The sequence below is a fragment of the Ostrinia furnacalis genome, unplaced genomic scaffold (genome assembly GCF_004193835.3).
Source record: "Ostrinia furnacalis isolate ACB-3 unplaced genomic scaffold, ASM419383v2 OfSCF0074, whole genome shotgun sequence".
NCBI classification, from domain to species: domain Eukaryota; kingdom Metazoa; phylum Arthropoda; class Insecta; order Lepidoptera; family Crambidae; genus Ostrinia; species Ostrinia furnacalis.
The window spans coordinates 413317-430955 of record NW_021130313.1 but is presented as its reverse complement, the minus strand read 5'-3'; the positions used below and the strand labels follow the sequence as shown (position 1 = coordinate 430955).

The window sequence follows — 17639 nt, the reverse complement described above, 5'->3', positions numbered from 1 at the left end:
AGCTTCAACCACACCAACACGTGCAGGTCGCCATCGCCGGCGCAATCATAGGCAAATGACAGGTCGCGCCACCCATGACCGTCCGAGCATAAGTAAACAAATGATTTGATTTCCCCAGAAACCACCGACAACAGTTCGCATCTTCGACCGCAATGACTACTACAGCGTCCACGGCGTGGATGCCCACACTTCAGCCAGGGAGGTGTTCTCTTCCATATCGAACATCAAGAAAATGGGCATCGAACCCAACCGGTTGGATTACCTGGTGCTCTCGAAAGGAAACTTCGAGATTCTCATCAAGAAATTGTTGCTGGTGAGTAGGAAATAAATAGCTCAGCAGTAAATAAATAACTCAGCAGCCAGGAGGGAAGTGTCCTCGTCCATATCGAAATCAAGAAGATGGGCATCGAACCCAACCGGTTGGATTACCTGGTACTCTCGAAAGGAAACTTCGAGATTCTCATCAAGAAATTGTTGCTGGTGAGACATCTTAGCTGGTGAGTAGGAAATCAATAGCTCAGCAGTGAATAAATAACTCAGCAGCCAGGGAAGTGTTCTCTTCCATATCGAACATCAAGAAGGGGCATCGAGCCAAACCGGTTTGATTACCTGGTGCTCTCCTAAGGAAACATCGAGATTCTTATCAAAAAAATGTTGCTAGTGAGTCTTCTTGGTTTTATTGCTATAGTAGTAGATATTAACTATATCAATAATAAATTAGTTTTTTTTTTACGAAATTAAAATGCTTAACCTCACTGCTATATTGATGATACCTATCTTAGACTATACTAAAACTGTCGTACTCAATCCATAAATTCTTAGTATTCAAATTTAAAAAAATAAAAATGTCCATGACACAGATTCGGTTAGATGAACAGGAAAAAAATATAGTTCAGACAAAATTCTCATAAAAATATTGCTGATAATTAACTTTGTTTTCCTAATTTATACGAATGACGAACGCCTTCGTCGACTTGTGGTTAGAGGAATAGATAAATCTGAGCTAAAATTAAATGCATTTAGGAGGCTAAATGACACTACTAACACTAGTTAGTAGTGTCATTATGTAGGTACTAAACTTAATAAGACGGAACTTAGTAGTTAGGGTACAGTCAGGTATTACACAAGCTCTGGCATTCTGGCGGGGAAAGCTCCACAAAATGCAAGGAAGAAGGAGGAATGGGTTCAATGAGTATGCAATTTTATTTATTACCTAACAAAAATGGTAGCCTGAACTTAAAATTGAAAAACTGGACTGGTCAGCTTACTTTGCCATCTAACTTGACGATGGCAATACCGGATATCTAATCGGAGAACCGGAGACTATCTTGTTGATAAATTCGTCAGTAATATTTACTGGACATGGACACCGTCTGCCGAAAGCCGAACCTTTTTTCTCTGCTCTCTGCTCGTTTTGTACTCCAACTTTCAAAGTTTATCCATAATTTTTGTCAATCTCAGTCTATATGGATTAAAATTAATGCTAACATCATTTATTTATATCATGCACAATACTCTCAATGACCTCTTTATTTATAGGTCACCGTGTTATCATAATGCTCGTTAGTGGTAAATACGATTAAACAATATCTGAAGACATTGAAAATGCTCTCAGTGTTAAGGCTGTTTCCGTACCAACAAGTTTGTTTTATAACGTATTACAAGACATCATTGCAGCCTCTATTAAAAATAGATTAATTTTGTAATAGGTACTATAGATACTTATCTAAAATTCACGGTAGAGATTCGACATTTTATAGGTGCCAAATTGGTAGCCGGAAAGCACGACGATATTTGAGTCTTAGATATTTTTTTTAAGATTTAAAGGGTTAAAGTAGTAAGGTAGTAAATATAGTCTTCTCAATTTTTAACTTTCATGTTTGGCTTAATAAAATAATATGTGAGAGATAAAGGTACTTACCTTCTACCGACTCGTAAAATATAAGACGTATTCTTCTAAGAAATTTTCAGACATTCATAAACAACATAATAATATTGTAAGATTAATTTACTATCGCACTCAAGTTCACCCAACTCGCCTTGATATCAAAATAAAAACATTGCCGTTTATAGAGTAGACGTAGTTAAGTACATTTGATTAGTGGAATTGATTGATGCAATATGCTCACATAACCGAGAATTTTGTATTATGTATTTTACAATCAAACCATTCTCAAACTTGATAACATTTTTCTTGTAAAATGTATCAGAAAAGAAGCAGAGTTGATATTATTACGAGTACATTAAAAATATTCACCTTTATTATAATTGTAGTTATTGCTCTAGTAGCAAAACAAAAACAAGAAAAACAACATTTTCAAAATACATACATGACTGTTATAACCAGTAGTAGAGTATTAATAATCAAAATAAGTTACATAAAGTTTCATGATATTCATTTCTAAATCCAGGTAAGGCGTTACCGAGTGGAGATATACGTGGCAGAGGGTTCAGTGAAGAACAGCGATTGGGTGCTGAAATACAAAGGCTCTCCTGGATGTCTCTCTCAGTTGGAGGAGGTTCTAGGGGAAGGACTGGGAGGATCAGACGAGAATACGCCCTGCCTCATGGCTGTTAATATAAAGACGGATGCTGTGAGCAAAGTAAGTGACGAAATGATTTGTATAATCTGTGTAGGTTGTTTAAGTGTACTTACTGTAGAGATTTTTGCGTTTCAGTCAAGGCAAACATAAAGTACAAACCAGTGGTCGCTTTCCTATACATCACTAGTAGTACTGGTAGTACTACTAAGTAAACATTCCTAGCGTATAGTAAGTAGAAAAACATACACAAAACTATTTGTGCACACTGCACAATATCCTGAGTTATAACTCGAGTGACGAAATCCAATTAATGAGTTATTTTTATCCAACTACTAACTATTACTAATAAAATAAAAGGACATATTTTTTACTTGAATTCCTTGCTTCATAACATACACAACACTACTCAATGACGCAGGCTTATAAGTAATCAATTCCAGCTTATATCAAAATAATCAGTAATTATAATGTACTGAAGTATGCACACCACACCACTCATATTTATGGATCTGTAGTCACGTGTCAATAACCATTAACACGCGTTAAAACATGTAGATGAACTTTATCACGTTCTTCATTATTAATCTAGTCTATCACTGTGAAAGCTAGCTCATAATAATGATTCATCTAGATATTGCATTCATTTGGCAAAAAATGTATTCTCCTGCATATGGCATTTAGTTATTTAGGTAAACCTAGTGGTAGATATAATTGATGCCACCTAATTTTGAACTTAACTTGTATAAAAATAAGGTTCAAATCAGTAGAAGTTTTTTTAATTTATTTTTTTATTTCCAGGGTCGTCTCCTTGGTGTGGCGTGCGTTACAGCTGGCGACTACCAAATGTCAGTTACGGAGTTCACAGATGACGATTTACTGACGGAATTGGAGACAATTACTGTCCAGATGGCCCCTTCAGAATGCCTGGTGCCGCAGGCAGAAAATGACGACGTAAGATATATTTTTATTATATTTTTTCAATGGATTTTCTATTACTGCTATAAAAACATTAAATCTACAACGATATCGGAGTAAAACGGTAACTCAAGTCCAAATCTTGCTGAGTGTAAATGTTTGTGTGATAATAAGGTAGAATTTTATACCCGAAGTTGCAGACATTCATAGTATGTAATTTCTTAAGTATCCATCTAGCGATTTTCGGGCTAAATAATGAAGAACTCCAAATACTGTCACTTAGATATTTTCAGCCTAAAACCAAACAAATTTAGGTCGTTGTTAAAACAGTAATTACCTAACTATTTATTGTTTTAACAACGATGTGATATTTCGAGTTTAAATTAATTGCCAAGTCATAGTATATTCTATGTTAAGAATCTAAAAAATTTGTTTTCTTTTTCTGTTTCTGTTTACTCAATTTTTAAAAACGATACCTATGTATAAACTATTTGTGAAAACTATTTTGGCAAATGTGAAGTTTAATTGGTAACTCTATATGTGTTATAGAATGCTGTTTGTTTTCCTAACAATAAAATAAAATAAAATAAAAATAAAATACATTTCCCCTACATATCAGTGGCGCCAACTAGTGAGTGAAAATACGAATAGATTACAGCTCTCATACAAACTCTCAATAGCTGACGCCACTATCAAACCTTCTAGCGAGTGACAGGCAGAATCTTCTTCCAGTGGCCAACTGGTGAGCGTAAATACGTGGTAGTTTAACAATTAAATTACTTTTCTTTTCTAGTACAAAATGTTGAAGCAAGTGATGGCCAGAGCAAATGTAACCGTAACAAAACTGAAGAAGAGTGAATTTTCAACTGAAGGCCTGCACCAAGACCTGAACCGATTATTAAAATTCAAAGATGACCAGCAGCAGGACTGTAATGCCTTCCCAGAAACGAGGAAAGAGACTGCCATGACCTGTTTGGCAGCTGCGATAAAATATATTGCACTGTTGAATGACAGCACTAATTTCGCAAGGTGATTCGCATGTTATTTTGTAACCATAAAAAGCTTTTTTTACTTATTATCTACCTTTTCGTAAATCACTGACCATTTCCCGATAAGGACTTTTTGGTTACACTACTGTTATAAGTCCTAATTAATGTGGCCAGCACCACCTAATAGATAATGAACTTGATTGATTTTGAGCCCTAAATAGAAGTCAATTGATATTTTGTCATAAACTGATCAGTTGACGACCTTAGAAAAGTTAAGATTTAGTTATAACAAATAATCAGTACTGTGCTCCAAAACGACATCTCTTTTCTAGGTTCCGCCTGACCACAATCCAAGCGGATTGCTTCCTGCACTTAGATGCGGCCGCGTTGTCCGCTCTCAACGTATTCCCAGAGTTGGGCGATACGTCCCACGCGCCGTCCCGAAGCCTGCTGGGACTGTTAGATAGGTGCAGAACTCAGCAGGGGAAGCGGTAAATACACACTTATGTAGTTGTGATAAGCGCTATTTTAGAACAAAGATAAATATTATATGAGCATGCGCTGCTACGCAGATGAATGTGACCACGTCACAGTTTAGGCTTGATCATAGTATCGCTGAAGACTCGGTCACCATCTACATGAGTGAATCCACGGTTAAGGTTTAATAATGCAACGTTGGTGGAGCCGTTACAAAGGTGTCAGCGACACAGCGAACAGGAGGATCTTATGTACTTGTGATGTGTGCTATTTTATAGAAATATAATAATATAGTGCTTGTGATATAGAGATCTTGAAACGATATAAATAAGTGTGTCGTTGAAAGATCTCTTGGAACCTTCTGGGACTGCTGGAAAGGTGCAGGACTTAGCGGGAAAAGCTTGCTAAACGCTGGGATCTTACATAGTAGTAATAAGTACTATTTTAGAGCAAAATTATGTAGCCTGATTATGCTGACGGCCAACAAGCACCGCCACCTATTGTGTCATACATAAAAAGATACTTATTTTTTCTGATTCTACAGACTCCTCGCCCAATGGCTGCGCCAGCCGCTCCGCGATATAAACCTGATCAACGAGCGTCTTGACATAGTGGAACTGCTAGTGCGTAGTTCTCAGCTCCGCTTGCAGCTGTATGAAGACCACCTGCGAAGGATCCCGGACCTGCAAGCGCTGGCCAGGCGGCTCTCGAGGAAGAAGGCCAATCTGCACGACTGCTATAGGATCTATCAGGTCGGTGGAGCTATTTTTTTTAAATCTACCAGAGCGTCTAAACCAGAGGGCGTAGTGTTTACATCAAACGCATTCGATATCAAATGCGTTCAAGAAATGTATGAAGATTTTAGTTCTTGAAAGTTTCCGCTAGGGGCGCTATGCAATCCGTCTTACATTTAATGTCACTTTTTTACGCAGTCGATATCGAATGCGTTTGACGTAAACTCACACTACGCCCCCTGATCAACGAGAGCCTTGACATAGTGGAACTGCTAGTGCGTAGTTCTCAGCTCCGCTTGCAGCTGTATGAAGACCACCTGCGAAGGATCCCGGACCTGCAAGCGCTGGCCAGGCGGCTCTCGCGGAAGAAGGCCAATCTGCACGACTGCTATAGAATCTATCAGGTCAGTTGAGCTATTTTTCTTGTTAATACTACAAATAGTATAGAACTGCTAGTGCGCAGTTCTCAGCTCCGCTTGCAGCTGTATGAGGACCATCTGAAAAGAATCCCGGACCTGCAAGCGCTGGCCAGGCGGCTCTCGAGGAAGAAGGCCAATCTGCACGACTGCTATAGGATCTATCAGGTCAGTTGAGCTATTTTTCTTGTTAATACTACAAATAGTATAGAACTGCTAGTACGTAGCTCTCAGCTCCGCTTGCAGCTGTATGAAGACCACCTGCGAAGGATCCCGGACCTGCAAGCGCTGGCCAGGCGGCTCTCTAGGAAGAAGGCCAATCTGCACGACTGCTATAGGATCTATCAGGTCAGTTGAGCTATTTTTCTTGTTAATACTACAAATAGTATAGAACTGCTAGTACGTAGCTCTCAGCTCCGCTTGCAGCTGTATGAAGACCACCTGCGAAGGATCCCGGACCTGCAAGCGCTGGCCAGGCGGCTCTCGAGGAAGAAGGCCAATCTGCACGACTGCTATAGGATCTATCAGGTTTGTTGAGCTATTTACTTTTGTATAACTACCAGCAGACTTCACATAGTATAGGTAGTGGAAAAGCTAGTGCGCAGTTCTCAGCTCCGCTTGCAGCTGTGTGAGGACCATCTAAAAAGAATCCCGGACCTGCAAGCGCTGGCCAGGCGGCTCTCGAGGAAGAAGGCCAATCTGCACGACTGCTATAGGATCTATCAGGTCAGTTGAGCTATTTGTCTTTTTAAAACTACCAGCAATAAGATGTTGAACCTAATTTGCGAGAGAAAGCTTATCCGTAATTAGTAATTATTTAATTAATTAGTATCCTGGACTCTCTTCTTGAAATGTATTTTGTCGCCTATTTGAACTAGTTGTTGTCTATGAGTGTTATTTTACTGAAACAGAGTTCAGTCAATTACTTTATCAATTCGTTTCAAGTTGCACTAACTGATTTGTTTATTACACGTCAATTTGTTTATTATAGCCCTTTATTACACGCTACACAAGGTTGAAACTGCACAATTTAGGCATTTGTCAAAGTAAAACATACAAGGTTGAAACTGCACAAAAAAAAGGCAAAAAATACAAGGTTGAGACTGCACAATTTAGGCATTTTTCGAAGTAAAACAAAAGCTAAAATTCACCATCTCATTTCACAGGCCATAAACAGGCTGCCGGCACTTCTACAATGCCTGGCGGAGGCAGACAACTCGACGGTACACTCTTCACTGTCCGAGCCCATATCAGAACTGAACGACGACCTCAACAAATACCAGCAGATGATCGAGGCTACTATGGACATGGAAGCAGTTGAAAGAGGTTAGCTTAAAATTAATTGCATTTTTAAATCTATCTTCCTTCTTAATGTTACATATTTTGAAGAAGTCTTGGTTAATATGACGCTGGAGTGTAAAGAATTCACGAATGCCAGTTCTTTCTGATTGAAAAAACAAAGAAAGAAATAAATCAATCAATCAACCCTAAATCATATTATGTAGGTATGTACTATCGGCAACAGTGTTAACTGCCCATTACCAATCATGTCATCTCGTTCTATCGCAAAGAATCACCATTTGATTAGAGCGAGAGCAAAAACGGAAATAGATAGTTAACTCTGTGGCCGTGTGTACTATCGGCAACAGTGTTAACTGCCCATTGCCAGTCATGTCATCTCGTTCTATCGCAAGGAATCGCCATTTGATGAAAGCGAGAGCAAAAACGGAAATAGATAGTTAACACTATGGCCGTGTGTACTATCGGCAACAGTGTTAACTGCCCATTGCCAGTCATGTCATCTCGTTCTATCGCAAGGAATCGCCATTTGATGAAAGCGAGAGCAAAAACGGAAATAGATAGTTAACACTATGGCCGTGTGTACTATCGGCAACAATGTTAACTGCCCATTGCCAGTCATGTCATCTCGTTCTATCGCAAGGAATCGCCATTTGATGAAAGCGAGAGCAAAAACGGAAATAGATAGTTAACACTATGGCCGTGTGTACTATCGGCAACAGTGTTAACTGCCCATTGCCAGTCATGTCATCTCGTTCTATCGCAAGGAATCGCCATTTGATGAAAGCGAGAGCAAAAACGGAAATAGATAGTTAACACTATGGCCGTGTGTACTATCGGCAACAATGTTAACTGCCCATTGCCAGTCATGTCATCTCGTTCTATCGCAAGGAATCGCCATTTGATGAAAGCGAGAGCAAAAACGGAAATAGATAGTTAACACTATGGCCGTGTGTACTATCGGCAACAGTGTTAACTGCCCATTGCCAGTCATGTCATCTCGTTCTATCGCAAGGAATCGCCATTTGATGAAAGCGAGAGCAAAAACGGAAATAGATAGTTAACACTATGGCCGTGTGTACTATCGGCAACAATGTTAACTGCCCATTGCCAGTCATGTCATCTCGTTCTATCGCAAGGAATCGCCATTTGATGAAAGCGAGAGCAAAAACGGAAATAGATAGTTAACACTATGGCCGTGTGTACTATCGGCAACAGTGTTAACTGCCCATTGCCAGTCATGTCATCTCGTTCTATCGCAAAGAATCATCATTTGATTAGAGCGAGAGCAAAAACGGAAATGGATAGTTAACAGTGTGGCCGTGTGTACATAATGTGTTGGTTCCCTTTGCTTTCGGAAAGTAAATACCAGATATATTCGCGACTAGCGACGCAGGACCTGTCTTTGTGGAAATCCTTGGGGAGGCCTTTGTCCAGCAATGGTTCGGCTAAAACGAACGAAAGAACGATATCCGCAACTCCTTATCCGTATTGCTTTCATTCATCGTAGTAATAGAAATATCGTTAAAACCTTGTGTTTCAGGTGATTTCCTGGTGAAACCATCATTCGATGAAAATCTACAAAGTCTCAGCGAACAGTTAGAACAGCTTCAGTCTTCAGCTGACAAGGAATTGAACAAAGCGGCGAGGGACCTTTGCTTAGACGCTGGCAAGACAGTAAAACTAGAAACGAACCCACAGGGAGGGTTCTGCTTTAGGTGAGATAGTTTTTGCTCATATTTAACTTACATGTTATGAATAAAGGAGGCTATTTTGGAAGCATTAGTACAAACATTTGGCTTACAAGCTGTCTTTTTACATTTATTTGTTACATTGAATTACATCATTACATTGTGCAAGGGCAAAAAAAAGGCAAAGATTGAAGGAAACCTTAAAAATTATGCAAAAATAATACACCATTCTTAGAACTTAGTTTACCAACATTTAATTAAAATGTTTCATGAAATCAAATTAATTAATGACATTTCAGAGTGACACTAAAAGAAGAACAAACACTTCGTGGTAACAAAAAGTACACAATCATCGACGCTGTGAAAGGAGGAGTCAGGTTTAAGACCAATAATTTGGAGAACATCTCTGAAGAATATGTTCATACAAAGTCTTCATATGAAAAAGAACAAGATAAGGTAGTTACAGAAATCGTCGGGATTGCAGGTAAATAAATAAATGACAAATTACATAACAACGTTCATAGTCTTCATTTGCCAACTAATTCGAAACAATAGAAATCCATGAAAATATACAGTCGACAAAGTCGTCTCATTGTAAATTATGAAATACCAAATGAATTTTAAATCAACTGAGAAAATGTATGATTTTGTAGTGGATTGATCTGCTCTCGACATCACTGTACCAGTACCCTTGTCTAAACAGAGGTGGAATTGTGTAAAGCAATCGTAATCATTTGACAGTTCATAACGTACGATTATTCTGTCAAACGCTTTGTTTAACTGACTATCGTACGTTATGAACTGTCAAATGATTACGATTGCTTTACACAATTCCACCTCAGATAGGCTGAGTTGCACCACCGAACTTGAACGGTAACTATGTCGATTACCGGTGCTTTTTGTATGGAGTTGAAAGATTTTTGACGTTTGTCAAAGTAAGATGGTGCAATTAGACAACTGTTTTAGACGAGCAACATTGTTAACCCATTTGCCCATTTCGTAGCTTTGTTATTGCTTCGTACTCAATGTGCGAGTCTGACTCGCACTTGGTCGTTTATTTTTTGTATTATATTGTGATCGTAAAAGTCTGGTGTGCAATAAGTTCTATCTTACTACCTACATCAACAAATATTTATTTTTCCAGCTGGCTATTCCGAATGCCTGTTCTGTTTATCCCACATCCTGGCCCGTTTAGACGTGTTGGTATCGTTCGCCGTGGCCGCATCAACCGCGCCCTACCCGTACTGCCGGCCGGTGCTAACAGAGAGCCTGGACGAACTGGTGCTGAAGGATGTCAGACATCCGTGCCTTGAAGTGCAGGAGGGAGTGTCTTATATTCCCAATGACGTGGTCTTTAAACGAGGTATGTAGTTTCTTAGTAGATAACATAGTGTAGAACGGAATGCTATTGTATTTCCACCCAGTTTTAATGATTAAACTAGTGAGGTTTGAGCCTTCATAATATTCTTGATCTCTCACTTTTCAACCATTCAATTTTTGACGTCGTTGGTCTATCGATCAGGGCGCATCTTGCAATATTTCGTCAAAAGCGCTTTGAGACTCCCCTATTGTAAATCGTATTAAATAGCTAAATAACATTAATCTTTGACACGGCAGCCTACAAAGTCGGAAAAGGAAGATGTGTGACCCTTCAAAAGTTCTTTATGTTCATGTATGTCACTGTAAAATTGTGATATCCGTCAATTTATAATATAATAAATAATAATAATAATACTCACTCTTAACGCGTGAGATTATAATTTAACGTAACGGTAGGTTATAACTTTGCAATCAAACAAAAAAAAAGTAACACAACTGTACAGTTCCCGGCAATAAATATTGCACAACGACCTTTGGAAAGAGAGTTGGTTAATTTCGGCTCGTAGAGCGTTATCTCTGTCGCACACTACCTATACGATTGACAAAACGTCATTGACAAAACATTATTCAATGAAAATATTGTCCGAACTCTTAGTATTTCTCTTCGACAAACACTTAACACATTGTGAACCACTTTTCGTTCACTACTATAAAAAGTTTATAGCAATTTAATTCACATAATAAAAAGTAAAAAAACTAAAACCCAACTACGACAAAAAACGACGCTGAAAAAGTATGAAACAAGATTTTCAGAATACTGAACTGAACAAAGTTGCTAATGTAGTTGCATAGTAATTTTCATGTTTGGAAAACCGCAGTCACACGTTGTCAAAGTGCTACGGTGGGTAGGTATGTATAGTTCCAAAATACTGGACTGTCCTGTCGATGACATTGACAGTGGGGCGCCACCGTCAATACCGGATCGCTGGTTCAGATTTTTGCCATGTTGGAAACCATATAGTTGAACGATGGTAGCGCCCCCCTGTCATTGAGTTTGGCGGGACAGTTCAGCGTGGGTCATCTATATATGTAACGTGTGACTACGCCTAAATCAATTGCACACATTTAAAATAAAGTTTGTTTACACTTTGACAAAACGTCATTGTCAGTCATTGTTCAAGTGCGACAGTGATAACGCTCTACGAAACCGAAATTAGCCGAATGTCTCTTTCTAAAGGTCGATGTGCAATATTTATCGCCGGGTATTGTATTATTATTATATATATACCAATTCAATTTAATTTTATATCAATTCTATTTTATTTATATCAACTCAATTTAATTTATATTATTTCAATTTTGTTTAATATTTCAATTCAATTTAATTTATATCTGATAATACAATTTAAATTAATATAATTTTTAATATAGATTTTTTTTTGGTTAGATTTATCATTTCTCTTGTAGAAATTGTTTAATCTATTAGTATTTTAAAATGTTCTCGCCTTTGCTAGCTATACTTGCTCAAATCCGTGGTGGTGGGGGCCCGGTGACCTGTAACACAGGTATTCATTTACCTAGCTCAGGCTCCGGTCTCACACAATCATTAATGAGTTTTCTTTAAATATTGTATATTGTCTCCTGTATTTTTGTGTGAGAAATAAATAAATCTTATTATTATTCCTTTATTCATCTTACTTTCTTATTTTTATTTTTTTCTTTTTACAATGTAATTATTATCAAAAAAAAATAAAAATACATTATAAAAACAAAAATCTTAAAAATAGTTAACCCGCTGGCAGCGGAGCAGGGCCCAGGCTACCGGTGGTCAGGGTCACAGGCTGAGGAACCTCCGGACAATGCGTGCCGTGCTGAGGATCACCGCCTTTTGAATCTGACCCTTGAGCCAACCATCTAGCGAGAGCTTCTTTATTATTATTATTATTGCAGGCGAGTGCATAATGCACATAGTGACAGGAGCCAACATGGGCGGCAAGTCGACCTGGATGCGCTCCTGCGGCGTTTCCATCCTCATGGCGCACGCGGGATGCCTCCTGCCGGCCGCCGCCGCCACGATCCCGCGCCTGAGGGCACTCGCGGCCCGCGTGGGCGCCGCCGACAGGGAGGACAAGGGGCAGAGCACCTTCATGCTGGAGATGATCGAGTCCGCCGCCATACTGCGGGTGAGCGACGCACGGTGAACTGAGTGACGCACGGTGACCCGCGTGAGTGATGCACGGTGACCCGCGTGAGTGACCCAAGGTGACCCGCGTGAGTGCCCCAAAGTGACCCGCGCGAGTGACGCACGGTGCCCCACGCGAGTGACGCACTGTGACCCGCGTGAATGGTGCACGGTGAGCCGCGTGAGTGACGCACTGTGACCCGCGTGAGTGACGCACGGTGACCCGCGTGAGTGACGCACGGTGACCCGCGTGAGTTTCGCACGGTGACCCGCGTGAGTGATGCAGGGTGACCCGCGTGAGTGACCCATAGTAACCCGCGTGAGTGACGCACGGTGAACTGACTGAGTGATGCACGGTGACTCCGCGACAATGATGCACGGTAACTCGTCTGCATCCTCATGGCGCACGCGGGCTGCCTCCTACCGGCCGCCGCCGCCACGATCCCGCGCCTGAGGGCACTCGCGGCCCGCGTGGGCGCCGCCGACAGGGAGGACAAGGGGCAGAGCACCTTCATGCTGGAGATGATCGAGTCCGCCGCCATCCTGCGGGTGAGTGACGCACGGTGACCCGCGTGAGTGACCCATAGTAACCCGCGTGAGTGACGCACGGTGACCCGCGTGAGTGACGCACAGTGACCCGCATCCTCATGGCGCACGCGGGATGCCTCCTGCCGGCCGCCGCCGCCACGATCCCGCGCCTGAGGGCACTCGCGGCCCGCGTGGGCGCCGCCGACAGGGAGGACAAGGGGCAGAGCACCTTCATGCTGGAGATGATCGAGTCCGCCGCCATCCTGCGGGTGAGTGACGCACTGTGACCCGCGTAGGGTTACCATATGTAAATAGAGGGATGCCTGTCTATAGTGCCTAAATGCCAGATTTTTCTGAAAAATGCCTGATTAAAGTAAATCGCTGTAGGTAATAAGTAAAAGCCAACAGATAATAATGAAGAAGCATATTTATTACTGATATTTGTCAGAGGACATTTTTTTTAAATAGTTCTCTCTTTTCTAATACATAAACGTAAAAATCTTCACAAGATACAGTATTGTAATTTTCTTGAGTAATCAATATTGCTTTTACTGATTCAATGAGGGCTATCTTTTTATACTTAACAGTTGGCACCCCTGGCGATTGACAGGACCTTACTCTACAGTGGCGCCATCTTGATGAATGCAAATGCGATAGTCCTCCTACCACTTTAGCGCTCACAAGTTGGCGCCACTGTCTTCGCGACTAGCAAGTGACAGGACCTTACTCTACAGTGGCGCCAACTGGTGAGCGCTAAAACGATAGCCCTCATTGTAAGCCGATTTCTTTCTTTATTCCCGCGACATTAAAAATGCCTGCCTCAGACCAATGCCGGCCGCAAGCCTGTCTAAACCTTAAAATGCCTGTCAAATGCGGCAAAAGCCTGTCATATGGTAACCCTAGACCCGCGTGCGTCCTGAGGTGTAGCTACATTTCGTTCGTTTCAACAAATAACGTCCGCTGCTGGACAAAGGCCTCCTCCAAAAATGTCCACAACAACCGGTCCTGCGCCGCCCGCTTTACTACACTACATCCAGCAAATGATCGCTGCTTAGTAGGGCCTACACTTCCCCTGTGGCACACCTCTGCCGCAAAGCCGTGTCAGCCAAACTGTTTCAATATACATCTCTGCATTTACTTCGCTACGTTGCTGCCGCTGTCATAGTTTCGCGGAGGTTTGCTACTAGCGTAAAACTTACGCGGATCTGTTCCCACCGTCGCGGCGTCGTTTGGAAAGCGTAAGTCCTGAGCCAGAAATTTACACTGAATTGAATATCGTTAACTGTATTTCTGCTTCAAACAAAAAATTAAAGTATATCATCATTTTGTAGAAAGTCTCGACATATCATTATAATTCGTTTTCAGCCAAATGACGTCCACTGCTGGACAAAGGCCTCCCCCAAGGTTTTCCACAATGAACGGTCCTTATAATAAATAATTAAAATAAGTACGTAAATTACAGACAGCGACGCCGAATTCCTTGGTCCTCGTCGACGAACTAGGCCGTGGCACATCTACCTACGAGGGCTGTGGAATTGCCTGGGCTATAGCAGAGTAAGTTTATAAATATAAAAAACTTTGCTCGCGGATGCCTGCATGATTTTTCTTACAAACTACCTCTTTATAATATTTAGGTTACAGTCATAAAGGCGAATGTTAAGGATTGACGTTTTTAACAACCAATAGCCCCTCGTATTTTTCCTCGTATCGTGCTCTAAAGACATGACTTAAATATTTTTGTTGGTCTTACTGATCAGTCTTATCATCATCATTTCAGCCATAGGACGTCCACAGCTGGCCTCCCCCAATGATTTCCAATATGGCCGGTTGGTGGCGGCCTGCATCCAGCGCCTTCCTGATTCCTTTATGAGGTCGTAGTAGGTCCACCTTGTATAATCCAATCCACGTTCCAGGGAGCTAGCCACAAAGTGCCAATGCTTCTGCCTGTTCGCGACCCACTACCACGAGCTGACGCGCCTCCCCGCGGCGCTGCCCGGCCGCGTCGTCAATTCGCACGCCGAGGCCGCCGTAGCTGATCAGCAACTGATCCTGCTGCACAAGATAGCGCCGGGGCCCGCTACGCACTCGCTGGGACTCCACGTGGCTAGGCTTGCTGACCTCCCGGACTCTATCATCGAGGTAATTGACGGGAACAACACAGTCACCAGAAATTCGCACGCCAAGGCCGCCGTAGCTAATCAGCAACTGATCCTACTGCACAAGATAGCTCCGGGGCCCGCTACGCACTCGTTGGGACTCCACGTGGCTAGGCTTGCTGACCTCCCGGACTCGATCATTGAGGTAATACAGCAACAACTAATAGTCACCAGCTGACGAGAACAACCAATAGTCACCAGAAATTAGCATGCTGACGCCGCCGTAGCTGATCAGCAACTGATCCTGCTGCACAAGATAGCGCCGGGGCCCGCTACACACTCGCTGGGACTCCACGTGGCTAGGCTTGCTGACCTCCCGGACTCTAACATCGAGGTAACGGACTATACCGAAATAATCAGTCATCAGCCACTGATCCTGCTGCACAAGATAGTGCCGGGGCCCGCTACGCACTCGTTGGGACTCCACGTGGCTAGGCTTGCTGACCTCCCGGACTCTGTCATTGAGGTAACGGACTATACCGCTGCAATCGGTCATCAGTAACTCTCGCAGGCCGAGACCGCCGTCAGCCGTCGCTGATCAGCAGCTGCTAGTGTAGTTTTGTATTAAGACAGCACATCAACATAAACAATGTAGCATGTTATATAGTTGTGATAAGAGCGACTTTCCGTCGTCGACGTCTCAATGTGCTGTCGACTGTACTGTACATCTCCATAAATCATTACACACCTAAACATCTTTCTCTTTTGTTTCAGTATGCTGAAGAGAAGCAAGCTCAGCTCGAAACGAACATGTTTGAAGCTGAAACTTCTATTAAATCCCAAGAGGTTTCAGAAGGTCAGAATCTCATACAAGATTTTTTGAAGAAATGCAAACGTTTAGAAGAGTCGACGCCGTCAGACGACACCCTTGCAGAAGCGATAGGGAAACTGAAGCACGACTTGATGCAACAAAACAACAAGTATGTCCAGTCCATAATGGCGTAATTATTATGTAAGCATTAAAATAAAATCAATTGTGTAACTAAACCCGCATTTTGCTTTCAATTGCTTACTAACCCAACCATCATTTAATTTTAAGAATAAAATGCCAAAACAGTAAGCGCCTCACAGGATTTGACCCGCAACGTTGGTTTTCGTGAATTGCTATTGACATTTTCACTGCCGGAGCACACCCGAATCGCCAGCTCTCCTCTCCAGCAGAGTTCGATCCTTGCTAATTAATTTATCAGAGACAAATAGTAAATTGGGCCTACCTGCCCTGACCAGACTGGTTGTTCGCATATTGTATCCAGTAGTCGGCGTAGTCGCCTTTTTGCGACACCCATGGGAAGAGGGGTTGGTTGGTAATATAAATCATGGGTTTTTAAATAACTGCTAGTCACATAATGAGTCTATTCTTATTAACATTTAAAACACCTCTATACTAAACATCCTTCTGCCGGGCTTACATAAAGGACGCGATACCAAATCTTATCGTGGCATTATATCGATTTTTGATAATGTCACGTATCATCCTATATCTAATCGATAACATTATCTTGTTGCTCAGAATATAGCCGAAGTTAGGTCGACTGCACACGTAGCTTTCGTACCTACCCGTCACTTACAAAGGGACTGTTAAAATGAGAGAAAAAAGGTCAATGACCACTAACGCGAATAGTATGTATTTAATCTACAAGAGGATATTTTTCCTCTATCGGCTAAGCAAATAGTTATTGGAGTAAACTCAAAAAGTTGGCCACTAGACCCAATAGTCCAAATAAGGCCCTATAAAGGCCTAATAGTCCGGTTGCCCGGGCTCAATTCTTTTGGAAGGCTGCACTTGGTACTTATACAGGGTGGAAACGATAAGTGATCTCATTCGATTATTTCTAAACTAAACAAGATATCGAAAAACTGTTTACTAATCCTGAAAGTACTTCACAAGCTCTATCCAACGGTACCAATATTAGGTTACAGAATTAACTGGATCTATCCGAAAATTTCATGTTTTCAGCCTCCATACTAAATGTATGCCAGCCAAACAATAACAAAAGTATTTTTTTTTATTAAATAATAAACACTTAAAATTAACTCGTAAATTGCATTCTTTTTAAAATTGTTCTTGGAAAACATTGGTTTTAGGCTTTACTTGCTATAATATTAACAAGACATGAGTGCCATGACTGTGGCTGTACTAAATGTATGGAAGCAGGAAACATTGACTTTTTGAATGGATCCTGTTTATTTTGTAACATTTTATTGGTACCTTTGGATAGAGCTCGTGAAGCACTTTTAGGATCAGTAATCAGTATTTGAATATCTTGTATAGTTTTTAATATTATGTGGTTTTACTAAATGTATGGAAGCTGGAAACATTGAATTTTCGGATAGATCCAGTTTATTTTGTAACCTATTATTGCTACCGTTTGAAAGAGCTTCTAAAGCA

The 17639-nt window shown here is 41.3% G+C and overlaps 1 protein-coding gene across 1 annotated transcript; it reads left to right on the top strand.

The window, feature by feature from the left end:
- Window positions 1-376: 376 nt before the first annotated feature.
- On the top strand, window positions 377-16237 carry spel1 (DNA mismatch repair protein spel1). The gene is made up of 15 exons (XM_028300955.1): window positions 377-480; window positions 2412-2603; window positions 3342-3494; window positions 4252-4487; window positions 4780-4938; window positions 5469-5676; window positions 7241-7400; window positions 7464-7511; window positions 8884-9091; window positions 9364-9548; window positions 10209-10427; window positions 12335-12567; window positions 14557-14648; window positions 15008-15233; window positions 15965-16237. Exons 1-15 carry the CDS (start codon window positions 400-402, stop codon window positions 16193-16195), a joined length of 2631 nt encoding a protein of 876 aa, XP_028156756.1. The 5' UTR covers window positions 377-399; the 3' UTR covers window positions 16196-16237.
- The last annotated feature ends 1402 nt before the right edge of the window (window positions 16238-17639 follow it).

Bases quoted from the DNA above. Each gene is read 5' to 3' on its own strand.
- spel1 (XM_028300955.1), top strand. From the start codon at position 400: ATGGGCATCGAACCCAACCGGTTGGATTACCTGGTACTCTCGAAAGGA. The intron at 4,939-5,468 runs GTAAATACACAC...CTGATTCTACAG, and splicing joins AGAACTCAGCAGGGGAAGCG to ACTCCTCGCCCAATGGCTGC. The intron at 9,092-9,363 runs GTGAGATAGTTT...ATGACATTTCAG, and splicing joins CAGGGAGGGTTCTGCTTTAG to AGTGACACTAAAAGAAGAAC.